Source organism: Sciurus carolinensis, chromosome 2, assembly GCF_902686445.1.
Source record: "Sciurus carolinensis chromosome 2, mSciCar1.2, whole genome shotgun sequence".
Taxonomy (NCBI): Eukaryota; Metazoa; Chordata; class Mammalia; order Rodentia; family Sciuridae; genus Sciurus; species Sciurus carolinensis.
This window is the reverse complement of record NC_062214.1, coordinates 108,634,354-108,661,741: the sequence shown is the minus strand read 5'-3', so window position 1 is coordinate 108,661,741 and position 27,388 is coordinate 108,634,354. Positions and strand designations below refer to the sequence as shown.

At 35.7% G+C, this 27,388-nt stretch overlaps 2 protein-coding genes across 8 annotated transcripts in view; one reads left to right on the top strand and one right to left on the bottom strand.

Moving 5' to 3' along the window:
* The window catches only part of Frmd5 (FERM domain containing 5), a 300,312-nt gene that overhangs the window by 180,321 nt on the left and 92,603 nt on the right, over nucleotides 1–27,388 (bottom strand). The gene's annotated exons all lie outside the window — the stretch shown is intronic.
* On the top strand, nucleotides 11,336–13,820 carry LOC124973637 (arrestin domain-containing protein 3-like). The gene is made up of 3 exons (XM_047537458.1): nucleotides 11,336–11,351; nucleotides 12,440–12,563; nucleotides 12,629–13,820. The coding sequence occupies exons 1-3, from the start codon at nucleotides 11,336–11,338 to the stop codon at nucleotides 13,743–13,745; spliced, it is 1,257 nt and encodes a 418-aa protein (XP_047393414.1). The 3' UTR covers nucleotides 13,746–13,820.

Below are 27,388 nucleotides of genomic sequence, written 5' to 3'. Positions count from 1 at the left end.
CAATAAAAACAGAAACAATCCAATTATAAAACAGGCAAAAGACATGAACAGACATGTCACCAAAGAGGATATCCAGGTGGTAGATAAGCACATGAAAGGATATTCAATATCATTAGCCATCAGGGAAAAGCAAATTAAAGCCAAGAGATATCACATACCTATCAGGATGACTAAGATAAAAAAGTGACAATACCAAAAGCTGGCAAGGGTATGAAGAAACTAGGTTACTCACATATGGCTGGTGGGCATGTAAAATGGTACATACACGCTGGGAAATCATTTGCAGTTTCTTGTAAACTAATCATGGAACTACCATATATAACCTAGCAACTGCACTCCTGGACATATTGCCCAGAGAGATGAAAACCTGCGTTCACAAAAAACTTTCACACAGACAACAGTTTTATTCATACTGAAAGCACAGACATCCTTGAACAGGTCATGGTTAAACAAAATGTTTCATAGAATACTGCTCAGCAATCAAAAGAAACCACTAATACCAAGATGAATCTTTGAGAACTTTGCTAAGTAAAAACAAAAGGTTATATATGGTATGATTCATTTATACGACATTGTTAAAATGACAAAATTATAGAAGTGGATAATAGACTAGTGGTTGCCAGCTGTCAGGAATGGAAAGGTGAGAGAGAGGAAGGTGACCGTGAGAAGGCAGGAGGAGGTGTGGTGGTAGCAATGTGCTATTTCTTGACTGTATCAATGGCCATATCTTTGGTTGTGATATGTACTATAGTTTTGCAAGATGTTACTACAGAGGGAAACTAGGTAAAAGGTATATAGGAACTCTATGAGATTACTTACAACTGCAAATGAATCTACAATTATCTCAAAATCAAAAAGAGTAATTTATTTTTAAAAAATAGATCAGGTTGAGTGGGAGACAAGTCAAATTAAAAACTGATGTGTGGGTTATAATAACTACTGAGTTTTTAAAAATATATGTAGAGTAAGGAAATTCTGGAACACAAAGTCTCTTAATAATAAGTGGTAATTTAAAATAACTTCTACCTTATTGAAATGGCTCAGGAACTGCAAATAGCTAACCATTTCCAGAGGATTTATTCCCAAAGACTGTGACGGTATATATATATGCCTTAAAGACCACATTCATGAGATCTGAAACCCATCAAAATCCAGACCCTACTGATGCAGGTTGGGCCTTCTCACTGAGAGACTCATTCTGTTTAAGAACACTATCATTAAAAAGGGATGAAACTAATATTTATTTAAGTAAAAAAAAAATGTAATGAAGGGCCAGCTACACCAAAGAAGTTAGCAAAACTGGTTCCAAAGGCAGACTCACCTGAATGTGAATCCTACCCCACCAACTACTACCGTATGACCACAGGCCAGACAAGTGGCTCTGTGAGCCTGGGGTTCCTTGTGTATTGTAAGATTCAAAGAGATCACACATACAAATACCCTAACAGTGCTTCAGTAAAAAACCAATAAAAGTTAGCGATCATAAGTAGAGCATCTCTTATCTGAAATGCTTGTGGTTTCAGATTTCAGAGTGTTTTAGATTTTGGAGTATGTGTATAGACTTTACCAGTTGGACATTCTTAATCCAGAAATCTGAAATCCAAAAAGCTCCAAAATCTTTTTTGAACAACATGTCAGCACCTAAAAAGTTTCAGATTTTAGGTCTTCAGATTACAGATGCTCAACTTGTATTAGTAATCAAAATAGGCTATAATAATTAACTCATGTAGTTGAGCCTTATCTGAATGGAAGGAATCACCTCAACAATATTCCCAATATCCTACCCAACCTTTACTTTGACATACCTAATGATAGGTAGCTCACTACTTTTCTTTCTTTTCATCCTTTCTTTCTTTCTTTCTTTCTTTCTTTCTTTTTTTTTAGTTATTGATGGACCTTCATTTTATTCATTTATTTTTATGTGGTTCTAAGAATTGAACCAGTGCCTCCCACATATAAAGCAAGGGCTCTACCGCTAAGCGACAACCCCAGACTACCTCACTACTTTTCAGAGCAACCAATTCCAATGTCAGGCAGTTACAATAGCTAGAAAGTTGTTCCTTCTATGATTGTCCCAATCCTTTTCTTTAATTTTCAAACATTAGTCTTGATTCTGCCTTTTCAAGCTTTGAAAAATATCAGGCCCCTCTCCCACACAGTATGTCACTTAAGTGACACCTTTCCTTATCATCTAGTACCTTTGGAAACTAATCTTCAGTCTGCTTCCTTCTCATCATGTAACCCAGGACATATTTCCCTGAGCCTGTTTCTTTATCTTAAAAGTTATGGTTTCACGTCAAATAATCTGAGTTTTCCCCCAAAGGTAAGAACTATGATTTTACTCATGTCTTTGCCTAGTTGTTCTTATTCATCCTTCCATGACTGTTTTCAGTCCCCTAATCTCCTTGCTGCCTTCCTCTGAAGGGTGTTGGTTAACACTCTTCTTAAAATTTGATGCCTAGGATAGAACGCAAAACTCATGTTTTGGCATCAGCAGTCGAATGTATTACAAATCTCTTCCTTCCCTATTTAATACAATTTAATATAAACATTTGGGGCTAATGTTTTAGCACCTTTCTTTATGGTGAGCTTATAGTTAACTAAAACCTCCGGATCTTTTCCCATAAAATGTGATCTTCTCTATCTTATATATCCGGAGTTGATTTTTGGAACCTCAGTTCAGGATTTTATATTTTTTCTAACGCTTAGTGTCATCATTTAGCTATGCTCCATCATTTCATATTATGAAGCTACATTTGAATCTTATATTACTCATTGTATTAACCAAGGTTAATTGACTGCATTAAGAATTATGAAAACATTTTTTAAATCTTTAGTATTCCACTAGATATACAAGATGATTTAATGCAAAAACTGCATCCTTACCATTAAATTAATGCTGAGTTTTTTTAATTTTTAAGATTTTATTAAGAGATCTAATTGTACAAACAGAATAGATGTTTTGGACCTGCTGATACCATCACTGTTCTTTTAAAAATTCTAAAACCTAACAGTTCTAAGTGTGATATATATCAGCAAAAACAGAGCAGGGTATGCCTCTCAGTGTGTTGGGACTGCCTGACACAAACATCCTACTCCACACAACCCTGCAAATTCTTGCACCATCTTGCTGCTTATCATAATAGTGACCAAATGATTCTCCTTTGTTAATTAAGAGATTTAAAAACACAACTATGCCACCTTTCCCTCTCAAGGTGAAAAAACTAAAGATTGCTAACCCTGGAAATTTGCTGTTATAGACATTTACATATTTTAAAAAATAGCTCTGGGTGTTTTTGCTTTTGTAGGACATCAGAATTACTATGCAGTACTCTTTTATGTCATATTAATGTCCATTCGAGGACTGTGTTCAGGTTGAAAGTTCATTCCTCTAACTGGATTATGATTCTAGATAGTAGATACCGTCTCCTTCACAGATACAAGTGTCCAAATTTTTGCTAGCAAAAACTCCCCATGTTTTCAATTTATCCATAAATTATACCTTAATAAAAAATTTAAAATTAAAAAATAGAGTTTTTGTTTTAGGTAAATCTGAGGATTCCTCTCCCCATTGAATGAATTCTTAATGTTTGCCTGACCCAGAGGTTAGAATTCCACTTATTGATCCTTCTAGAAACTCTGCATACAAAAAATGTGTACAAAAACAAAAATAATATTCTGCCAAAACATCTCAAAGTTTATCAGTAATATTACTATAGTGATAGGTATTTGAATATAATTATTGTCCATGAATTATGTAGTAAAGGAATTCACATATTGATTTGAAGATTTACTGCTAAATGGATAAGGACTTGTGATTTTTATTTTATTTTTTAATAATAAAATTTTATTAGCCATCTATTGCCATGCTTGAATCTTGCTTATTTTGTTTAACATGATGCTCTCAAATTCCATCCATTCCTAGAATTTATTTCAAAGAGATTATTTGCTACACAACCTAAAGGTCAGATTTTTTTTTCTGAGTTGGAATTATGGTACTAACCAATCAAGATTTTCCCATGTTGTTTAGAAGTCCTGGTTGGCTCTGATCAATAAAAACAGGAAACAAATGAATTGTTACTTAATCAAAGCAGAATAGTAAATCTTTCAAAACATGGAGACTAAGTGGGAAACAAATAACTAAAAAGATTTTTGGCAGGGGAAAAAATGAAAATCATAGAGCTAGATCACCAAATTATTCTTCCAGCTAAAATTTACTGTGTATTTATCTGTGCCAGGTTCTCCATAAGGTCTCAGGATCACAGAATGCCATTGAGAAGTCCACAGCCACAGTCCAATCCAGGGGATGACCTCTTTGGTACTTTCTAGCTGCAGTATGGAAGGTCTACTTATTTGTTAGTGGAGAAGCTGGTCAACCTAAGAAAAATTTAAAGCTTCTTCAGAAAGGGCAAACACAATATCTTCTGCCTGCATTTCATACTCCCGCCTGCTTGTCCTAATGACGTGGCTATTGTGCCACGGTCACGCTTTTCCTTGGTCTACATTTCAGAGCTACAGTACTTACATCCTAAGCACCAAGGAAAGAGAGTGCTGGGTCCCTCTGAGTGAAGGTTGAAGCCAGGGCTGGGAACAAGGGTGACAGCCATCACAGAGCCTTTCTCTGCCTGGGCCAGATCTTCATACAAGTTACTCCTGAGAGAAAAGAAGTCTTTGGCTCTGCATAGTATAGAATAGATATTTGTTTCTTCCTTTTACATAGTAGATGGCTTTAAAAAAAAAAATCATACAGACCCTGGAGGGTTTCTAGACACGCTGGTTTAAAACAGAGCCATCACAAATAGACCCATCTTCTCATGGCTCGGAGACTAGTTATTTTTAAGTACTGGATGGGAAATGAAGTCTTAAACAAGTCGACCTCAACTGCAAACTCTACAGTGGTGCCAATTTTAATGGAAAATAAACAAGCTGTTTCCACCAAGATGTTGCTTAACCCTTGAGTGGTCATAGTTAATTAAATATATTAAAGGAGAATATGATTCTTAAGCTTCTATCATTTTTAAAAAAGTGTGTTTACTTTCTCACTTTAATTAAATCCTGTCTCAACCTTTTTTATATTTATAATAAAACATACCCCACTGCAAATGCTCAGATGATGGGGTAACTGTAGAACACCATACCCTTATTTTAGACAGTATGTTCCTTTTACTTAGTGTCATCATTTGGATCTGGAACATATCCCAAAGGATCATGTGTTGAAGGCCTGGTCCCTAATGTAGCACTGTTCAGAGGTAGGACCTTCAGGAAAGTAAATGGATCACAAGGGCTCTACTGCCATCAGTGGATTACTCCATTGATGGATTCATAGCTTGATGGCATTATTGGGAGGTGGTGGAAACTCAGAGGTGGGGCAGTGATGGAGGAAGTAGGTCACTGGGGGTGTGCCCTGGAAGGATATATTCTGGCTGCCATGAGATGAGCAGCTTTCTTTTGCCACGCCCTTCCAACCATGATGTTCCTGCCTCACCACAGGCCCAGAAAGAATGGAGTCAGTCAACCATGGACTGAAACCTCTGAAACCATCAGACAAAAGTAATCTTTCCTCTAAGTTGTTTTTCTAAGCTATTTTGTCACGGTATTGAAAAGCTGACTAACACACTTAGGTTCCAGCATATCAAAGACAACAAATGTGTGTATGTATCCATGGAAGCATCCTGGGTTGCCTCCCATGCTTGTCCTCTATTGGACCCATTTCTCCTAGAGAAGTTTCATATAGGAAGGAATGGTGTAACTCCAAAACAAAGCAAAAAAACTATCCAAATTCAATTATTCACTCCCCCTGATGTGAGAGCAGAAACTTGTGAAAGCACAAGTCCTGACAGGCAGAGGGGAACACTCAAACAAATGAAAAACTCTATGAACAAATACAGATGTTTCCTGGTCTCTGGGCTTAAAATGATCCCTCTTTCAGTTATCTCTCAGCCTGAGAGGTCCAGAAATGGGTATCCCAGAGTGAGTGATCTACAGTTGACACCATGAATCTCAGTTCAGTCATCACATGTTCTCTTAGAAATGCCATATTCATCTGCTTGGATTTGCCCTTGGATATAGATGGCAGCAGCAGGGAAATATTGTGATGTCTGAAATCACAACACTCTTGCCCTGATACATTCCCCAGAAAACACTTCTTTTGCTCACTCTCTTGCAACATTTTTCCTAGGGAGGCCTGAAAGACAAGGATGACTGGTTATGGCCCATTATGTCAATGGATAACAGAACACAATTTAGGGGTAAACTCTCATTCCCTGCCATGGCTTGAAGGTCATGTACATCAGAGAAACTACCCTCCACCTAAACATAAAGCTGTTATTTTCCCTTTTATTTTCATGAAATTCTCATAGTATACTACTTTGAAATAACAAATATTACTAGAGTGGCTTGAGGTTTTGTTTGGAGGGAAAAATCATTACAAAGAGATGGTCATTTCTTTAAAATATTTTTAAATACATAGGAGAAATGTTCAATGCACTAAAGGACAAAAATAGGAATTGAAACTAGAAGAGGTTTCAGAAAGAAAGTATACCTTTTTGATGTATAAAATTGTTAAAGTTTAGAAAGGTAATACAATATTCAGAACTTTCTTATATTAGGCATTTGGGGGCATATATATTTTCATATATTGGGCATATATGAAATCTTTACAATGCTAATAACCTCTGACTCAGTAATTCTACTTATTGGCATTTCTTTTAAAGACATAATAAAATACATACTCAAAATTTATAAATATAACTGTGCATCTCAAAAGTATTCACAATAGAGTAAATGTTTTTTAATAATACCTAATTGTCCAACAAAAGGTTCTGGTTAAATAATTTGTGGCAGGCCCATGAAAGAATGCTATGCAGTCTTTTTTTTTTTTTTTTTTTTTTTTACTTAAACCAGGGATTGAACCCAGGGGCACTTAACTACTGCGTCATATCCCCAACACTTTTTTATTTTTTATTTTGAGACAGGGTCTTGCTAAGTTGCTTAGGGCCTTGCTAAGTTGCTACGGCTGGTCTTGAACTTGTAATCCTCCTGCCTCAGCCACCAAACCCCTGGGATTACAGGCATATGCCACTATGCCCAGCTGCAGCCAATTTTTAAAAAGAACACAGAGTCTACTCTACCACAAATCTTTACTAAGCAGTTAATGTATATAAGACAAATTTATGTGTACATACTCAAATATATATACAAATGAAAAAGACTACAAAGTAATATACCAATAATGTTAATGACTATCTGAAATGGTGGAATATGGGTAATTAAATTTTTCTTCTTGGATTCAGGATACAGCTCAAGGCCCCAGCTTCACTCCCTAATGCCTCGAAAAAAATTTTTTTATTTTGGTTATTTCTTAATTTTTCTATTAGAATACATATCACTCTTATATACAAAAGAAACCATTGGTAATAGTAATAATCTCCATATTTAATGAGTACTCATATTGTGCCAGATTGAACAAATGAGCCCTATTCAAAAATTATCTTATTCAATATTCACCATATTCTTATGAGACGAGGTACTCTGATTATCCACATTTTCAAACTGCACTAGTGCAAGGTTGGGACTTGAATACAGATCTAATTTTGAAGTTTGTGCTCTTGACTACTCTTAACCACTAAGCTACCACATTTTTCTAAGTTATTTTCCTGGAACCAAGTTTTCTAAGAACCACTATCACATCCAGGAGTCTCATCTGGAAAGAGAAAAGTAGCAAATAAAGAGTTTGGAATTACTCTGTGCTAAAAGAACAAAGAATCCTTTATGACTCCACTTAAGGATACAATTTTGGCAGCCTGCTCTTTCCATAAGCCCTTGACAAGATAGATACTTACTGTCTAAATTCATCAAGTAACTCAGAATAACAATCCAGAAATCTCTAGATTTTTAAAGTGTTTATGCACATAGTTCTCTTCCAGTCTCACATGCTACTTGATGCTAAATAAATGGTACCTGATGGCAATGATGAAAAAGCGAACTTCAGCAACACAAACCTTAGTGTACTTGAGTTTTGCTAAAATAAAAGTTTGGCTTCATGCAGTAACAGCTCAGTGCTCAGACTGTCTCTAAGACCTCTGACTCTTGGAAAAGAACACATTTTCACATTGATGAACCAACCATTCTCACACACTTAAAATATATCTATTAAGGACTATCACATATATTCTCAAGGAGGTATTCATGTCTTTAAAAAGTCTACATATTGATATCTCAATGAGTGTTTCTAAAAATATTCCTTTAAAATACATTCATGTAAAGTATTTAAACTTATGTCCTTTCATTAAAACACAAAGCATTCTATGTTTCTTGTGATGGTTTCATGGCTGCATAGCATGGTAAACAATTTCTAATTAATTTTGCTTTTTTCTACTGATTTTATGTTAAACTGGGTAAGCCAAGTGGGGAGACCATCAACTATTTTGCAATGATCACTACTTTAAATGAAAAATTCAAATGACCCAACTTGGCTTCATAGATAACAACCTGTCTTAAATATATCAACTAGATAGCAGCTATACATCCATACACTTGGAACTCACTGAACTAATTGGGTGAAAAGGATATGGCTGCTCCCTTTTATGAGCAAATATTCCATAGCATATTGATGACTAACTTTGAGAGAAAGCTGGCAAGATCTAAACATCTACAGCAAACTCTACAAAGATTCAATTATCTAATAGTAAGATATATGGTAGGTCAGGCTTTTACTCTATCTACTGGAAAACTATATCAGAATCAATACTAATGTTATGTATAACTAAAAGAACAAAATATACATAAAAACACAATTAACTTCTCACCTTTTAACCAAAATGATCAAAAGGAATCATATTAAAAAGTGACCATCACTACCAAATTTGGAAAACATATTTCCTTTGAATAGATAAGGGAGAAAAGTAAGTGAAGGAATGTATTAAGTTACTAAGTCAAAAAAATTCCTTTCAGGGGCTGGGGATATAGCTCAGTTGGTAGAGTACTTGCCTCACAAGCACAAGGCCCTGGGTTCAAATCCCCAGCACCACAAAAAAAAAAAAAAATTCCTTTCAATACTGCTTGTTATCAGATAGGAAAAGAACACATTTTTTTTATATTTAAGATTTCATTTAAAATAATTATTAATGGACTGGAGTTGTGGCTCAGTGGTAGACTGCTCACCTAGTACATGTGAGGCACTAGGTTCAATCCTCAGCACAACATAAAAAGTAAATTAATTAATTAATTAAATAAAGGTGTTGTGTCCACCTACAACTAAAAATTTTTTTTAATTATTAAATATCTGCTAGGGAAAGCAACTTGCTGCTTCATGGAAATAACTTTCATGAAGTTGCTCAAAGCTATCATGATTTGCACATCCTTAAACAATAAAAGGTCCCTGAGGATTTGAGTTGTTTTTCATAGCTTGCAAATTACATCTACATAGTGATGGTATAACCCTTCCCTACCATCCCAAGTTTATCCATTTGTAAAGCAAAACTTAAGATGATTTAAAGTATGGGGGTAGGATGGAGGATTAATTTAAATTCTCAGGGTAAATGGATATTCCCCAATAAAAATTTTTAAAAGTCATAAGGCATGTAAACTGGCTTTTTTAAAAATGTGTTTTTTATTTTTCCCTAGAGTATTATCTTTTATAAATCCCATATTTTATTTCATATGGATTTAAAGAATACCATGTAGCCCTATACTGGCTTAAATTATCAGACTCTGCTTTTTACCCCAAACTCAGATGAGCTAGAGAGAATTATCTCAAAAGGAGTTTTTTTCTATTAAAATGTCATAGAAGACTGCTTATAATGTATTTTAAAGACCACAGCAAAAGTATGTTGCTGTCATAAAATTCACATAGCATCTCAAGGAACCTCAAATAACCAAAACAACCTTGAAAAACAACAAAGTTGGGGTTAAACACTTCCTGACTTCAAAACTTATTACAAAGCTACAGTAATCATAACAGTGTGGAACTGGTATAAAGCCATCTAGACCTGTGGAATATAATAGTGAGCTTCATCTTCACATTTTTGGTCATATGATTTTCAACAAAGGTGCCAAGACCATTTAATGGGTAAAAAGGCAGTCTTCTCAACAGTGTTGGGATATCCATGTGCAAATGAATGAATTTGGATGCTTTTGTTACACTATATACAAAAATTAAGTCCAAATGGATCAAAGAGCTAAACCTAAGAGCTAAAACTACAAAATGTTTAGAAGAAAACTTAATTGAAAAAGCTTTGTGTCACTCAACTGGGCAATGATATCTTGGAAATGACCCTAAAAGCACAGAGAACAAAAGCAAAAAATTGATAAATTGAACTTCATCCAAACTAACAACTGCTGTGTATCAAAGGACATTATCAACAGAATGAAAGGCAACCCATGGAAAGGAAGAAAATATTTGCAAATCACATATCCAATAATTAGTTAATGTCCAAAATATATAAAGAACTTCTACAACTCAACAACAAATGACCCAATTAAAAAACGGGCAAAAGACTTAAACAGACATTTCTCCAAAGATAAACAGATGGCTAATATAATAGGTATATTAAAAGATATCCAAAATCACTAGTCAATGGGGAAATACAAATTAAAACTACAATTAGAGACCACTCCACACCCACTTGAATGACTATTATGAAATATATGTATAACAAATGTTGGCAAGGATGTGGAGAAACTGGGACCTTTGTGAATTGCTGATGGGAACGATGCAGCCACTGTAGAAAATGGTATGACAGCTCCTCAAAATATTAAACACAGTCAGACATGGTAGCATATGCCTGTAATCCCAATGACTGGAAAGGCTAAGAAGGAGGATTCCCTGCTCAAGAATAGTCTCAACAACTTGGCAAGATCCTGTCTCAAAATAAAATAAAAAGGGCTAGAGATGTAGCTCAGTGGTAAAGCACACCTGGGTTCAATTCTCAACCACAAAACAAACAAACAAAAAAATGAAATAGAATTAACATGATTTAGAAATTTTACTTCTGAATATATTCCCAAAAGAACTGAAAGTAGAGACTTGAACAGACACAGGTATACCCATGTTCACAGCATCATTATTCACAATAGTCAAATTGTGGAAACAATTCAGATATTCACTGATGGATGAAAGGATTAAGGGGAAAAAAACATGGTCCATATATATAATATATGGCCTTAAAAAAAAAGGAAATGGAATATTGTTCAGTCTTAAAAAGGAAGGAAATTCTAACACATGGTTGACCCTTGACAATATTATGCTAGGTAAAGTAAGACACAAATAGACAAATATTGTCTGATATTACTTAAGAGGAAGCTAAGGTGGTTAAATTCAGAAACAGAAAATAACATGGAGCGGGCTAGGGGTATGGCTCTGTGGTTAATTAAGTGCTTGCTTGGCATGCATGAGTCCCTGAGTTCAATTTCAGCACCACAGAAGAAAAAAAGGAGAGTTATTATTTAATGGATACAGTTTCAGTGAGAATGAAAACTTCTAGGAATAGATGGTAATAATGTTACTATAACAATGCAAACATACTTCATGTATACACCTAAAGATAGCTAAAATTCTAAAATTAATGTTATATTTATTTTACTGAAATTTTAAAACTTTTAAAGCATGTCACTGAGGTCACAAGTAAAGAAATAACAAAAATAAAATTTCATATCACTCTTATTTAGAATATTTTGTCTGAATTTCTAAATTTTCAAATGAAGAATTTGCATATATCTTATCTTCCAAAATTTGACAATTCGGTTTTAAAGAGTTTCTCCTCTTCATGAAGGTCTTATATAGAAATGTTTTGTATATGTAATAAATACTATTTCCCATATATTCCTAAAATAACTAAATTCTGCATTTGCAACCCAAATAAATGATAGCTTTCAAGAAACACTGTGTGTGTGTGTATGTATGTATGTGTGTGTGTGTGTGTGTGCATGTGTATGCGCGTGCATGCCTGCACAGCTTGTTCAGGGCATACCTAAATTTCTACCTCTATCTTTGAAGGAGTCAGAAACTGAAAGTTTACATTTCTTTCTCTGCTCAAAAGTTGATGGGAGAACTGGGGGTATAGCTCAGAGTTATTGCCTAGGATGTGTGAGGTCCTGGGTTCAATCCTCAGCACTCCCAATAAAGAGGTTACAGGAAAGGTACAACAAGTACTTAACTATTTGGGGTTGAAGAGAAAAGATGGCACTAGCGACAGATATTTAGAAGTCTTCTGGTCTTTGTAAGGAGACTACTGAGACGAGCAGGATCACGGAGCAGCAACCTCTCTGCTACCCTGACTTTTTAAGAAATCTCAATGAACTATTTGTGAAGAATCACTGATCCTGCCTGCAAGGTTTTTGCATGGCAAAGACATCGATCAGTGTTAAGTGAAGATCACATTTTATATGCAATCTTGACTTTTTTTTGTCTTACATTATATTTTTTATGTTATAATCATAGTGCTGGGAAAGGTGAAGAGTTTGACAATAAGCTTTGGCTGTCTTAATGACAGCAATGTCCCTGTGTATTCTAGTAGGGATACTGTCTCAGGAAGGGTGAATTTAGAAGTTACTGGAGAAATCAGAGTAAAATCTCTTTTTTTTTTTTTTTTTTTTTTCAGTGCTGGGGATCGAACCCAGGGCCTTGTGCAGTAAAATCTCTTAAAATTCATGCAAGAGGACATGTGAAAGTACGCTGGACTGAATCTAGAAACGCCGGCTCCAATACTGCCTATACACAGAATTACACTGAAGAAGTTGAATATTTCAACCATAAAGACATCCTAATTGGGCACGAAAGAGATGATGATAATTCTGAAGAAGGCTTCAATACTATTCATTCAGGAAAGCATGAATATGCATTCAGCTTTGAGCTTCCACAGACACCACTTACTACCTCATTCGAAGGCCTACATGGCAGTGTGTGCTATTGGGTGAAAGCCGAATTGCACAGGCCTTGGCTTCTACCAGTAAAATTAAAGAAGGAATTTACAGTCTTTGAGCATATAGATATCAACACTCCTTCATTACTGTCACCCCAAACAGGCACAAAAGAAAAGACTCTCCGTTGCTGGTTCTGTACTTCAGGCCCAATATCCTTAAGTGCCAAAATTGAAAGGAAGGGCTATACCCCAGGTGAATCAATTCAGATATTTACTGAGATTGAGAACTGCTCTTCCCGAATGGTGGTGCCAAAGGCAGCCATTTACCAAACACAGGTCTTCTATGCCAAAGGGAAAATGAAGGAAGTGAAACAGCTTGTGGCTAACTTGCGTGGGGAATCCTTAGCATCTGGAAAGACAGAGATGTGGAATGGCAAGTTGCTGAAAATTCCACCAGTTTCACCCTCTATCCTCGATTGTAGTATAATCCATGTGGAATATTCACTAATGGTGTATGTGGATATTCCTGGAGCTATAGATTTGTTTCTTAATTTGCCACTTGTCATCAGTACCATTCCTCTGCATCCATTTGGTAGCAGAACCTCAAGTGTAAGCAGTCAGTGTAGCATGAATATGAACTGGCTTGGTTTATCCCTTCCTGAAAGACCTGAAGCACCATCCAGTTATGCAGAAGTGGTAACAGAGGAACAAAGACAGAACAATCTTGCACAGGTGAGTGCTTGTGATGACTCTGAGAGAGCACTTCAAGGACCACTGTTTGCATATATCCAGGAGTTTTGGTTCTTGCCTCCACCTCTTTATTCAGAGATTGATCCAAGTCCTGATCAATCTTCAGATGATAGACCATCCTGCCCCTCTCGTTGAAGGAATACTTGGTTGAATCAAGTTGATGTGGGTTCCGAACTGTATCTCTTCTGGCTGAGGACAGAGAAGTATCTTGGAGAGGAAGTGGAATTGCTTTGGCCCAGAAAAATGGCAAATACTTGAAATAACAAGTGATCATGCTTTAGAAGCCTACAGCAACAATCTGGGACTGCTCCAATATGCTTGAAGATCTAAGCTTTTCTTCTTTAAAACTGGCACATATTAAGAGCAGTCTTCTTAGCCTATGGTCATATGTGTCAAGACACTATGTTATAAGAGGGATGATTTCCTTCTTTTGATTTGAAAATTCGCACATGCTCAATGCTTACATTGTGCAGTTCAATGTCACTACAGCTATTTTTTTTTTTTTCCATTTCAGCCAGACTCTTGATACTCTTTTAAAAATTGTTGTGGTCAACACAACAAGGAACAAAAGAAAGCTTTGAAAAAACTTTAACATAAAAAAAACGCACTGACATTTTTTTAATTTAATATAGCCTGGACTTTACCTGCATATACACATGTTCAGAATTGTCCTATTAGGCTGACCATGTATCACCTCTTCAGCTTGGATCCTATTGTGGATTTATTTACAAACATCAAATGCCTTCAAGCCGATCCTTTTTGTTGTATGTTTTGCAGCCTACTGTAGTAGATACGCAACAGATATGTGGGGAAAAGGAGATAAGAGGAGGAAGCTAATAAGAGACCTTATCAAGATTGTATAACTTCTTGGTTTCTTTTGAGAATTTGTTGCCTTTCTACTATAACAGTAAAGCAGCATTTTGTTACTGACTGCCTTAAATCACTTAATCTCAGGTGAACACATCACTTGCCAAACTGTTGGAATGCTATTTGTTTTGTTGCACTGTTGAGTTTTTGTTGTTGTTGTTTGTTTTGTTGTTGGTTGGCTTTTTGGAGAGGGAAATTTGGAAATGGGACATACACAGAAGTCATAACTCACCCACATCCCCTTTTAGTCATTACATACAAGAAGAAACTAGCAGAGCTAAGAATGCAGTATAGAAAGGCATTATGGCAGGCACCAGCAAAGAGTTAAGGGCTGTTGCTCTTAAAAATTATTATTTTTATTATTATTTTAAAACTGGTGGAAGTTTTCCAGTCACTGGGGAAAGGAGGGAAAAGTGCATTTATTTTTATACAGAGTTACTTAATTACCTCCAAAACACTTATGTTGGAAATCATTTTTGCTGATGCAAAGTATTTTAATGAGGATATGTGTGTGTGTGTGTGTGTGTGTGTGTGTGTGTGTGTGTGTGTATGTGTGTATACATATATATATATATGTGGTTATGATTAGAGCTAAATTTATACATTTGCTATCCTGGTCAAGTTCACTGTATAAAAACCCAAGTTTATTCCAAAAGTGTATAACTTCACAATTAAAAACACTAGAATGTTTGTTGGGATGACTTTTCTCCCCCATTATCTAAAGAACAATTTCCTAAGTGTAAAAAGTCATTCTGAGTATAGAGAGATGAAAGAGCAATCCCATCAGTAAATTGCAGTTTGTTTTTTTTTAAGTAATTTACAGTTGGATCATAACATATACCAGCATTCATGATAACATTTAAAACTATACTGAGGTTCTAGTGTACTGAATTTTTTTTAAGAAGAAATTCAGCTGTGATATTTTTACGAAAATCAGCATCTCATGTTGCAACATACGTGTGAAATGGGTATATCTATCACCATTTAATACCACAGTTAATAAAGTGACTGAAAATAATAGTAACTCTGGCTTGGTGCTTGGTTAAATACTGTCTTAAAGCTTCATACAAAACAAGTAGGCTTTTCCATAAGTGGCCTTTAAGAAAACATGGAAGACAATTCATGTTTGAAATAATGCTGACAGGGTGAAGAAAAGCCCAGTGTAAAAATGAATTGCATTTTAAGTGATTCAGTTAAAAGGGTTTGGGCTCCCGTAGCAAACAAATACTAGATAATAAGGAAATGGGGGTGAAATATTTTTTTACTGTTGTTAAATCATTTTGTGAGTGTCCCCCTCAAAAGAAGCTAGTGGAATATTTGGCATAAAGGGCATTTGGTGGTTTTATTTTCGTTTGGGGGGAGGGGGTTGTCAGAAAAATCCCTTTTCTTTTCTCTTCTTATGTCTGACCAGGGAACAATTGTTGATATGCATAGCATTGGAATACTTATGACCACATAGTCACAAATAACACAAGAAGCAAGAATGACCAATATTGTGATAATTGGCATGGGATCACAAAATGTGATAAAATTTTAAGTTTATAAAGCTTTATCAAATAAAGTTTTATTTTTCCCATTTAAGATTTTTTTCACTCTCATTTACAGGCATTCTTTTTTTTTTTTTTTTTTCCTAAATATTGGTCAATTCCTAACACAAGATGTGAGGTTCACAGTATTCAAGATAGATTCCTGATTTTTCAATTAGGAAAAGTAAAATCCAAAATGTTAGCAAAACAAAGTGCAATATTAAATGTTTGCTTTTTAGATTATATTCTATGGCTGTGTGTAATTCTCTTTTTTTTCTTTTTTTATTTGGTTCTGAATATGTCCTTGTATACAGGCTCTGTTTTAAGAAAACAATACGTGGGAAATGATTTAATTTTTCCTATTGCTCTTCCTTGTGGAAATTAAAAGTGGGTTTTTTTTTCTTTTTTGTAAAAAAAAAAAGAAAGAAAAAAGAAAGAAAAAAAGAAATCTTCTGACACAGTACTATTTTATACCATGGCCTAGTATATGTACCACTTGTATACTTGTCTCATTCTCCATAATAGACTATAAGCTCCTAAAGAGCAATTAGAATGCTTTACTCAGTATTTATTCCACACATCATTAGCACAGCATCTTTTTTCTGTCTCTTTTTTTTTCTTTGAGAAGGGGTCTTGCTATGTTGCCCAGGCTGGTCTCGCTCTCTTGGGTTCAAGTTATTTTCCTACCTCAATCTCTCGAGTAGCTGGGATTACAGATGTGCACCATCACATCCAGCTTAGCACAGCACCTTTAACAGAACAGGTATTCCATAAATACTTTTCATATTGAACTGAATCTGAGCCCTAGGTGGAGGACCTTCAAGTCTTTCTCCATCTGTTCAACAGAGATCTGAAATGTACACATTTCCTCTAAATCTCAACTAATCATTTTGTTCAATTGCTAATGGAAGGTCAGAGGTTTGCAATTGGACCATAATGCCTATATTTCAGTCTCCATTTTACTATATAAACATCCAATAAATAGTGCAAGCCAGAACTTTCTCTTCTCACCACTCTCCTTTTGGTTCATTCAGTTCCAGATTTTCCTTATATACCTACCCCGCAACCCCCCTGCCCCCAGGATCCTGGCACAGAGTTTCATGGCCAAAAATAAGGCACAAGGTTAAGTAGTGCAGGGAGGATGCTCCCACCCTTTCTTCTGGGAACACTTCAACTAACCCTGTTTTAGTTTGGCTGCTTTGCCTCATTTCTGAAATATTTCATTACACTCCACAGCCCTTCCCTTGATGCCCTAGTTAATTAAGTTTACATAATTTCCTACTGATTAGTTTTGAACAGCTTGCTCTGGATTTTCTCTCCTTTAATTTTCCGCCTTCACTGACTGCTTAAAAATTTTCAACTACAAACTCGGGAAAGACTACATGTCACCACAAAGTTCAATGTTGTACACACAAAAAAGCAAGTCAACACTGTGACTCTTGAAGTAATCTGGAATTGTCTATTTCAGGAAACCAAAAGACTATTAGGTGGAATTCAGCAACAACAATAAACAGTAATGATAAACACCAAGAAGGGACTAGTTATACTCTCTCACACACAGAGATAAACTAGGATCTATTTCTTTACTTATAACATATTTCACATTTACTGAGTTCCTATGAGATTCTCTCACTATGCTTAGGAACTTGGAGGATTAATAAAAAGAATTATTAATGTATTTTAAAATTATTGCTGAAGCTGATTTATATCCCCTACAAATAAAATTCTGAACTGACATTTTGTCTGTTTGGGGGCCATAAATAAATAGCTTATAAAGCAATTTAAAAATCCATTAATTTTTCCCATCTTTGTGGCTGATGTAAATTGCCACACAACCAATGTAAGTTTCTAATAATGGAAATGGTGAAAATTAACAGGTCAGCTGTGCCACAATCTGGTCCATCTGCTACATATAGACAGCCTCCGAGGACAATGAGGAGGGAAACTGAACCCAAAATGTCAACACCAATATCCTAAAGGTCTCTCAGGATCCAAGAAATAGCAATAGGCTTTGAAATTATTTTGAAACTTGGTTTTCTCATAAATTCTTTAATTTTCTTGGTACTCTGGGAACTGTATAACAATCTGTTTTCAAAAATGGCCATTCTTAAGGATTGTCCAAAGTTTCACACAGATTTTTTCTTCCTCATGTCAACTCTGAGAAACCACACTAAGGACTCCCTTCCTCGGCTAGCTCACATCAAAAACACAGAAGGAAAAAGTAAATTTCAAGGTTGCAGCAAATCTCCTTCAAATACACTCTATCCACTAGTCAAAAATAAGACTGCAACATAGCAAAACCAAACAAATGTACTTTTAAAGGTACTCTCAGGTGACTTCTCCGGTGGTTAGATACCCTCACCTACACACTGAATTACAGTAGGTCAGCCAGAATTCTTGCTATGTGGCAATTAGTCCTCCTCTTTGGAGGGACAAAGTGTTTTACTGCTGGTGATTTTGTCCATAATTGACAGGCAATTATGTGCTGCTTTGTAAAAATCTCATTCCAATGTTCTTTTATTTCTGAAGAAAACCTTGTTTCATATGCCAAGAAACACTATGATTACGTTTCTTTTTTAAATTTTTTTTAAAAATCCATCTTCACATATATATAGTCTAGAGATTTTTTTTTAACTCAGACATATATAATCACTTCCCAAAAGCATAGCTGAAGGTCATATTATGCAGTGATGAGATGTCAAGCAAAGGAATACATACATTTCAATTTGCAAGCTCACAAATAAGTGTCGGTACTTAGAAGAAAAAATTCATAGGCTTGGGAATGAAAGATAAGATATGGAACACTGGCTAATTGGCTAATTCACAAGGATAGCTTCTCCTTGGAACAAGCATAATTCCCACTATGATAAGCACTTTGCAGGTGTACTGAAGGAAGGAGAGATAAAGTTTGGCAATTAAGTTAGTGTTTTCCCAAGTGAATTCTGACTCCAACAATGGTACCAAAGGAGTGTGATGCAATTATGAAACTGAATTTCACAGGATTTGGTGACTGAAGATACTCTGTAAATGACTCACTGAAAGTGCTCATAATTCATAACAGGTTTTGCCAACACTTTCTGATTATATGCTTTATATGACAGAATAAAAAGCTCTTCTTTTTACCTTTGGGCCTCAGTGGACACATATAAGTATCACTGGATATTTCATAGGATCACAAAACAGTAAAAACAAAACTAGAAATATGCAAAATATTCTACTTTCTTCAAGATGCTTTGGGAAAGATTAAGACATGCAATCTCACAGAGAACAGAGACAAATCCAGATGCTCCCATTATAGAAAAATGCATCCATTTTAAACAAGGAAATCAATTTCATTAGCTCCTATTAAAATATTCAAAACAAGGACTAGGGTTATACCTCAGTGGTAGAGCACTCACCTAGTATAACAAAGTCCTGGGTTCAATCCCCAGCACTACAAAAATCAAAACAATGATCAAGAATAGATTTTAATTCCTCATGCCAATCTCACATGGTTACCAGTCATTGTGATATTTTAATCCTATGTGCTTAAGTTTGGAGGACAGAATTGCTGTCTACCCACATTATATCCAACCTGACTACTTCAGTTGTACAGTTCAGGTCTCTAACTAGCTGGTGTGCTCCTAGTCAAGCTTTAGCTAAGCCAAACATCCCTTTTTCCCCTGCTATTATTCCATTGTAGAATGTTTTATTGTTTTTACAGTTTTGATGTTAGAAGTTTTGAATGCTTTGCCATTTAATGCATTTGTTGTTTGTGGTAAACATTCAAGACACTGAGATAAAGGTAGACCTAAAATGAAACAAAATCGGTGGGATCAAACTACAAAAATAATAGAACATTCAAAAACAATGACAAAGACAAAGAGAAAAAAACAGACGTGGAACATAGTTTAAAAAGCCATCAAGTCAATGGTTCATTCAGTTCAGTATCTTCTCTCTGACAGTGGCACCAGGGTAAGTTTTGTGGTAAAGCTTGTCATTCACGCTTTTGATCTTGTCCTCAAAAGTTCGAAAGGCATCCTGGGCCTTTCTACACTGACCTATACCTAGTTCTCATTAAAAATGCACTAAGGATCTAGGTATAACCTAGTCTTGGGTCCATCATTACTTTCATTAAATTGTTTTTTTTTTCTCTTTAGTGTTAAAATGAATAACTCCTTTGTCTTAAACCATTACAGATTCTAGTCCTAATTCTATTCTAACTTTTTGATCTTTGGCAATACGAATAACTGTATCTGAATGTCCCCATCCACATAATACAAGACATGATCAATGAGTTTCTTCACTGCTCTAAAATTTTATGATCTGACCACCAAATTTCAAGAAAATGACAGTACACCCACCTTACATAAACGTACCCACTGTTTTGCAGGCTGTAGCTAACTTCCTCTACCTTTGTTTCCTCTAGATTTCACAGAATCTGTTTCTCTTGGTAGAAAGGGATCTCAGAAATCATCTAATATAACCCACAGATGCCTGAATCACTAGTGCAGAATTCCTCACTAGTAGTCATCTTGTTCCTGTTTGGATACTACTATTGATGGAGAATTTTATGAACTCCCAAGGCAGCCCACTTCATTTTCAAGTAACACCAACTGTCAGAAATTCTTCTGATATGAATTCAGATACAAATGCTGATGTGCAGCTATCTGGCTGTAACATCTTGATTCTACCTTCTGGGTGACACAATATGGACTCAGACCTTTTCCTACATGACCCACAGGACAGATCTTCTAACACTGGAGGAAGTTATCACATTTCCATACATCTTCTCACTTCTCAGGGCTGATTATCCCTTTAGCCTTTTTCCCCCCTGAATTGTACACTTTAAGTGGGCGAACTGTATGGCAAATATTACACCTCAAATTTGTTTCTAAAAACAACTATGGAAAAGTAAGGCATCTTAATTGTTATGTCTCTAATGAAATATTGATAATAACTTTAAGAATACTTCCCTAAGTTGTAAAACTTAGGCCATCCTTCATTCTCTTGGAGAAACATATTTATAATTCGGATAAAATATTATGGCTATGATCCATAATTTGAGGAAGCAGCACATGTAAACCACATCCAGAGACCAGGATATGAAGACGCTTATGATCTCACCACAAAGGGAAATCTAATATGGCCATCAGGAAATGTTCCCATATGCAACAACTTCACTCAGCAATTGGCATTTATATAGATTTTTATTTAACAATAGCAGCACATAGTTTGCTGTGAATTTTCAAAGGTGAACAAGTATTCTAAGTAAATATTGTGACTTAAAGACATAACAGATATATAAACCACTATGTTTCAGAACCTAGAAATGAAAAGATGAATTTAGTTCAGTTCTACCTGAAGGGAGTCTGGTATGAGAGGCAAAGGTAAATGACAAGATAAGACAAGAAACAAAAGGGAAATAAGATAAGAAATATTTTTTAAGACTTTATTTCTGGTAGGAGGGTGGACCAGATAGCCTAAAACACCTCCCTCAACAGAACTCAAAAAACTCGGAATAAAATAGAGCAAACATCCTTTTGAACACATAGCTAAGAGTTTAACACGGGAACTACTCCGAAGCCAAAGTAGAAAAATTAAGTAAAAAATGAAGATTAGGCAAGTGTCCTCAAACTAGGGCAACCCCATGGTTGGTGGGGGTACAGACACTGACTTTTGATAAGGAGCCACACAGGACAGGAGAAGCCAAAGAAATGGGTCTCTAAGCCAGTCAAGGAGTTTGGTCTTTGTTCTATAAGCACCATAACAGCAGGATATAAAATAGGGAAGCAACATGATCAAATTTGCATCTTAGAAAAATTCTGGCAGTAGTTTGGCTAATGGATTTGTGTTAATCAAACCTGAGGAACAGAGGTTAGAAGATACTTAAAAACAGTTAACAATAGTTAGGTACAGTGGCATATGCCTGTAATCCTAATGACTTGAGAGGCTGAGACAGGAGGCTCGAAAGTTTGGGGTCAGTACAGCCAACTTAGCAAGACCCTGTCTCAAAACTTTTTTAAAAAGTAATGGGAATGTATCTCAGTGGTCAAGAACCCCTGGATTCAACCACCAGTACCATAAACAAACAAACAAACAGTTAACATTTATTGAGCCCTACTGTCCCAACACAAAGCTAAAAGCTTTTTATATGTATTAACTCACTTAATTATTTTTAACAAAACTATATAATCACTATTCCCTATTTTATCAGTAATGAAACTGAGATTCAGAGAGGTTAAATAACTTGCCCATGCCACACAGTTAGCAACTGGTTAAATAAGATATATTAAGAATCTAATGGTTTACATGGAAGGTGAAAAGAGGAATCATATTCTGGAGATACTTGGAAGGCAGAACTGAGAGGGCCTGCCAACTAATTAGCTTCAGGACTAATGAAGGTGTTTCAATGGAATATTACTCAGTCTTAAAGAAAAATGAAATTATGGCATTTGCCAATAAGTGGATGGAACTGGAGAATATTATGCTAAGCAAAATAAGCCAATCTCAAAGAACCAAGAGCTGAATGTTTTCTCTAAGAGGCAGATGCTAATTCACAATAAGTGGTGGCGAAGGGAGAATAGAAGTATTTTGGACTAGACAAAGGGGAGTGAAAGGAGATGGGTTCTGGAGGTAGGAGTAATAGTAGAATGAATTGGACATTATTACCCTATGTGCATATATGATTACATAACCTGTGTAATTCTCCATCATGTGCAACCAGACAAACAAGAAGTTAAACTCATTTATGTATGACATGTCAAAATGCATTCTACTGTCATGTATAACTAATTAGAACAAATTAAAAAAATAAAACGCAGTGAGGGCAACTTGATCTGCCCTTGGACATAACATTTATTGCTGTATTCATTCATCAAAAAAAAAAAAGAAAGAGAGGTGCTTAATTGTAGCCCAAGGAGTAATACAGTATTGATAACACAAAAAAAGGAATATTGGGAGGCCCACAATAAGCTAAATATAAATTCTATGACACTACAATTCTAATTCTAAATGATGTATATATATATATATATATATATATATATATATACTCAAAGGAATTAAAAACAGATGTTCGAACAAATATTTGTGCATGAATGTTCATAACAGCTCTATTAACAATAGCCAAAATGTGGAAACAATCCAAATACCCATCAATAGACAAATAAACAAAATGCAGCATATTCACACAATGAAATTTGTTCAGTTATAAAAAGGAATAGAGTACTAATACAGCATACAACATGGATGAACCTTGGAAACACTATGCTAAGTGAAAGATGCTAAACCCCCAAAGTCACATATCATATGATTCCGTTTACATGAAATGTTCAAAATAGGCAAATCCACAAACAGAGGCAGATTAGTGGTTGCTAGGGACAGCACACAGGAGAGAACTAAGAGTGACTGCTTAGTGGGTCTCCTTTAAAAGTGATGAAAATGTTCTGGAACCAGATAGTGCTAATGGCTACACAAGACTGTGAATGTACTTATTGCCACTGAAATGTCCACTTAAAATAGTTCCAATAGTAAATTTTATGTGTGTTTCACACACATAAACCTCTTAACAGAACATTTCCATGGAGATATTTAGAGGGTAGGACTGATATATTCATCCTTGTCCCTTACCCCACCATTAAAAAGCATAAATTATATCTTTTATAAAACATCTGCATAAAAAAGGGGCATTTGTATTAATAAAGCAATAGTATGTAAAGGATATCCATTTACTGTAAAAATCACTCATCATCTTGTAACAGAATGAGTAACACAGGCCAATAAGGGCAAGGGCTAGGAAAGGATAAAGAGTCAGTCCCTGCCCTATAAGTTTTAAAATCAAGTTGTAAGTAGGATCTGTAGACAGCCCCAAAAGACAACAATACATATATGATAAAAAAAAAAAACTTAAGAATAATACAGTATTCTATGAATAAGAGGGGAAAGTACTCAGGGCAGACTCCTTTGAAATATATAAAACAAAGCATTATATGACAATCGGGTGTAGTAGTTAGAAGTGTGGGTTGTGTGGCCACAAACTTCAACTATACCACTTACTACTTGCTTGACCATGTAAAAGTTACTCTTACTCGATTTCCTCATCTGACAAATAAGAATAATAGAATCCACCCCAGACTTAGGAAGATTGAGTTAATATGTATTTAAAATGCTTAGAAGAGTGCCTGGGACATAGAACATGCTCAATATATATTATATCCTCCTCCTCCTCTTCCTCCTAGGCACTGAAGAAAGAGTATATTATATTAGGAATAAAACTTAATGATCCAGACCAGCAATTTTTAAACTTCTTTGGATGTGCAGACTACCAATTGAGCATCCCAGTAAGAAAATCTGAAGTGCTTTAAGATCTGAAATTGTTTGAGTATTATGTTAGCTCTCAAAATTTTTCTATTTCAGAGCTCTTCGGTTTTGGATTTTCACATGAGGAATGCTCAACCTGTAAAATTCAGTGGGTTTTAGTGTACACACAAAGTTATGCAACCCTCAACACAATCAACTTTAGAACATTTTCATAACCCTACAAAGAAATCTTCTACCCATTAGAAGTCACTCCCACTTCCCTTTAACCTTCATCCCAACAGCCCTGCACCAGCCCTAATCAAATTTATGTCCCTATAGTTTTACCTACTCTGGACGTTTCATATAAATGAAATCATAAATGTGTAGTAAGAACTCAACAATTTTAAGACCATTTCAGGATAATTATAACATTCCGTCATTTCCATGTTTTTTGCTCAATATCAAGATTTGAAAGAGAAAAATGAAGCCCTGATTCTTCCTTCATAAGTTTGTTTTGGTACCAGGGATTGAACCCAGGTGTGTTTAACCACGTTCTCGGTTTTTTATTTTTTACTTTGAGACAGAGTCTCACTAAGTTGCTTAGGACCTTATTAAGTTTCTGAGGCTGGCCTTGAATTTTCGATCCTCCTGCCTCAGTCTCCCAAGCCACTGGGATCACAGGCATGGGCCACCACACCTAGCTTCTTCCTCTGTAAGTTTTGCTTCCACGCATATACTTCTGAATAAAAACCTAGTGTTTCCTCCTCACTCCTCTTTCTTCCCCAAAAACCTTATGTGTCCAGAGAGATACTCAGGACTGGAGTTAAGAGGAACGGAAACACTACCGCGACTATCAGTGATTCACTCCATCCCACATGCCAGGCACTATGATACATACTTTACATGTATGATCTCCTTTAATTGTCACAATAATTCTAAGAGATAGGCACTACTATTATCTTCAATTACCAAGGAGGAAACTAAGGTTTGGAAAGATTAACTAGCTTGCCTGAAGTCAAACAGCCAGTAATGTCAGAGGGGAGATTTCAACTCTATTCAGTCTAAGCCCTAGGCCCTTAATTTTTAAGCTCTGCCACCCAGTAGTGGTCCCAGGACCGGTCAAAAATGGCTTCTTACCACATAAAACAAATCCCTGATATTTCTGATTGTTGCATCCTTGATACTGGGTAATAAACTTCCATATTAGTTTCATATTTCATAGGTTTATATTAAAAAGGCTTCAATATAAAATGAAAGTTGGCTACCTGATAAAATAGAAAAACTTTGTCAGCACAGGAAAGGACAAAAAGATGGTGTCTCTGGGTCTCCAGACCTAATTATATTTCCCATCCTCCCCGCTCCCATCCTACAGTATGTACTGTACACACAACCTCAGACATGGTTTCAGATGCTTCTCTGTGAGTCCACTCATATGCAAAAAGAAGACTTACACAAACCTATTACAATGGTTCTAAGTGTACATGTAATGTGGAACTGCCCACTTCTTGTCAGTCTAAGAGATCCCAGGAAAGAGGCAAGCTTATTATCCTTTGAAAGGTTGGTCACTTTCTAACATGAGACATTTTAGGGTGGTTTTCTACAGTCACAGCAAGAAGGGAAGGAATTGGGAAGTAAGGAACAGAAAGAATTTCACTAAAGGATGCCCACAGTACATGCAGCCAAGTAAGTCAAAACATCAGAAGTATAAATTATAAAGCTAGAGAAATGAGCAAGGGACAAATTAGACCCCAGTTCCTGTTAAAATGTTGTCTTTCACCCCTGCCTCCTTTTATTTTAAAGAAAAAACACAGCAGAGACCTCCAACATGCTGACCTTAGTAGCGTGCACTGTGTGCACACAGACCTACATGCATGCTTACCTCCATCCCTCACTCTACGTGATCTAAGTCTGTGATTTGGGGAACTCCTATTCTGGTCTCCATTTTAAATTCAGCTATACCAGAGTTGAGGTCAGAGGCAGACTGTGGTGCTGCCAAGGATCTGAAAATGTGTGGAATAGGTCAATGTTAGACCACCAGGGAACAATTTTAGTCCCCACCTATGAGTTTACAAGCCCATGAGCAACTTACTTAATCTTTGCATCCTCACAGCCCTCACCTAAAAAATTATGGAGGTGATGTAAATAAAATACATAGTGCTACTCTCTTTAGATGCCCCCATGTTACCAACTTAATTGTGTATATAATAGCCAGATTTTGCATTTTTTAAATAACATGTTTTTTTAAATCAAAGATTAATGTTGTGGATGCCTTCCCTGAACTACCAAAGAGATGAATAACTTCAATTTTCTTCTAAAGATGCACATGTTTAAATTAAACTTTATTGTATTCATTTCCAAAGAAAGTGCTATATTGTAATCACTCTACCTTCAGTTTTGAATTTTTAAAAGATCACTACAAATCTTTATCATGACTGAATTTTCTCCATTGCTAAAGACTGCAAATATGCAATCTGAGAAAATGGGCAACTTGAAGACTTCCTAACACAACCAGCTTGGGGACCTTGCACAAAGAGCACTGTAACTATGGAAACACTTGGCAATGGAGTTACACCGTAAATCAAAGAACCTGTTCCATTATTCAAGTAGCAGGCATTCGGGATCAATTTATAGCAACTGTAAGCTATTAATAACTATATTTTATTTAATTTGTCAAGCATGATTTTCTTTCTCAATGAGATCTTTAGAAACTCCTTAAGTGTTTTTCTTCAGGAGAAGAAAATGATAAATTAAATTACTTAAATGGTATGGTATACCTGACTGATGGTCCTTAATCTATTAATGAAATAAACACTATGAAATCAGGCTTATCTGGCACACTTGGCACATGTTCATACCATATATCCATATGCAGATACATGTGAGTGTTCACATATGGCCTATTTTTTCAACCAGGATTATAAGTTTCTCCAGAGCAGAACATATAAATAACTCATAGGTCTCATAATCCCTAGTGCCTAACAGAGTGCCCATGATATAGTCCTTAATGAAATCTTTCCTAATTTAGTTTTTATTTTCTAAGCACAAGAAACTTAAGAAGATAAATCTCAGCACATTAGTGTGAACAAGATTTTGAGATGAGGAAAA

Coding starts and splice junctions, on each gene's coding strand:
- LOC124973637 (XM_047537458.1), top strand. Junction 12,564..12,628: donor GAAGTTACTGGAGAAATCAG/AGTAAAATCTCT, acceptor AGGGCCTTGTGC/AGTAAAATCTCTTAAAATTC.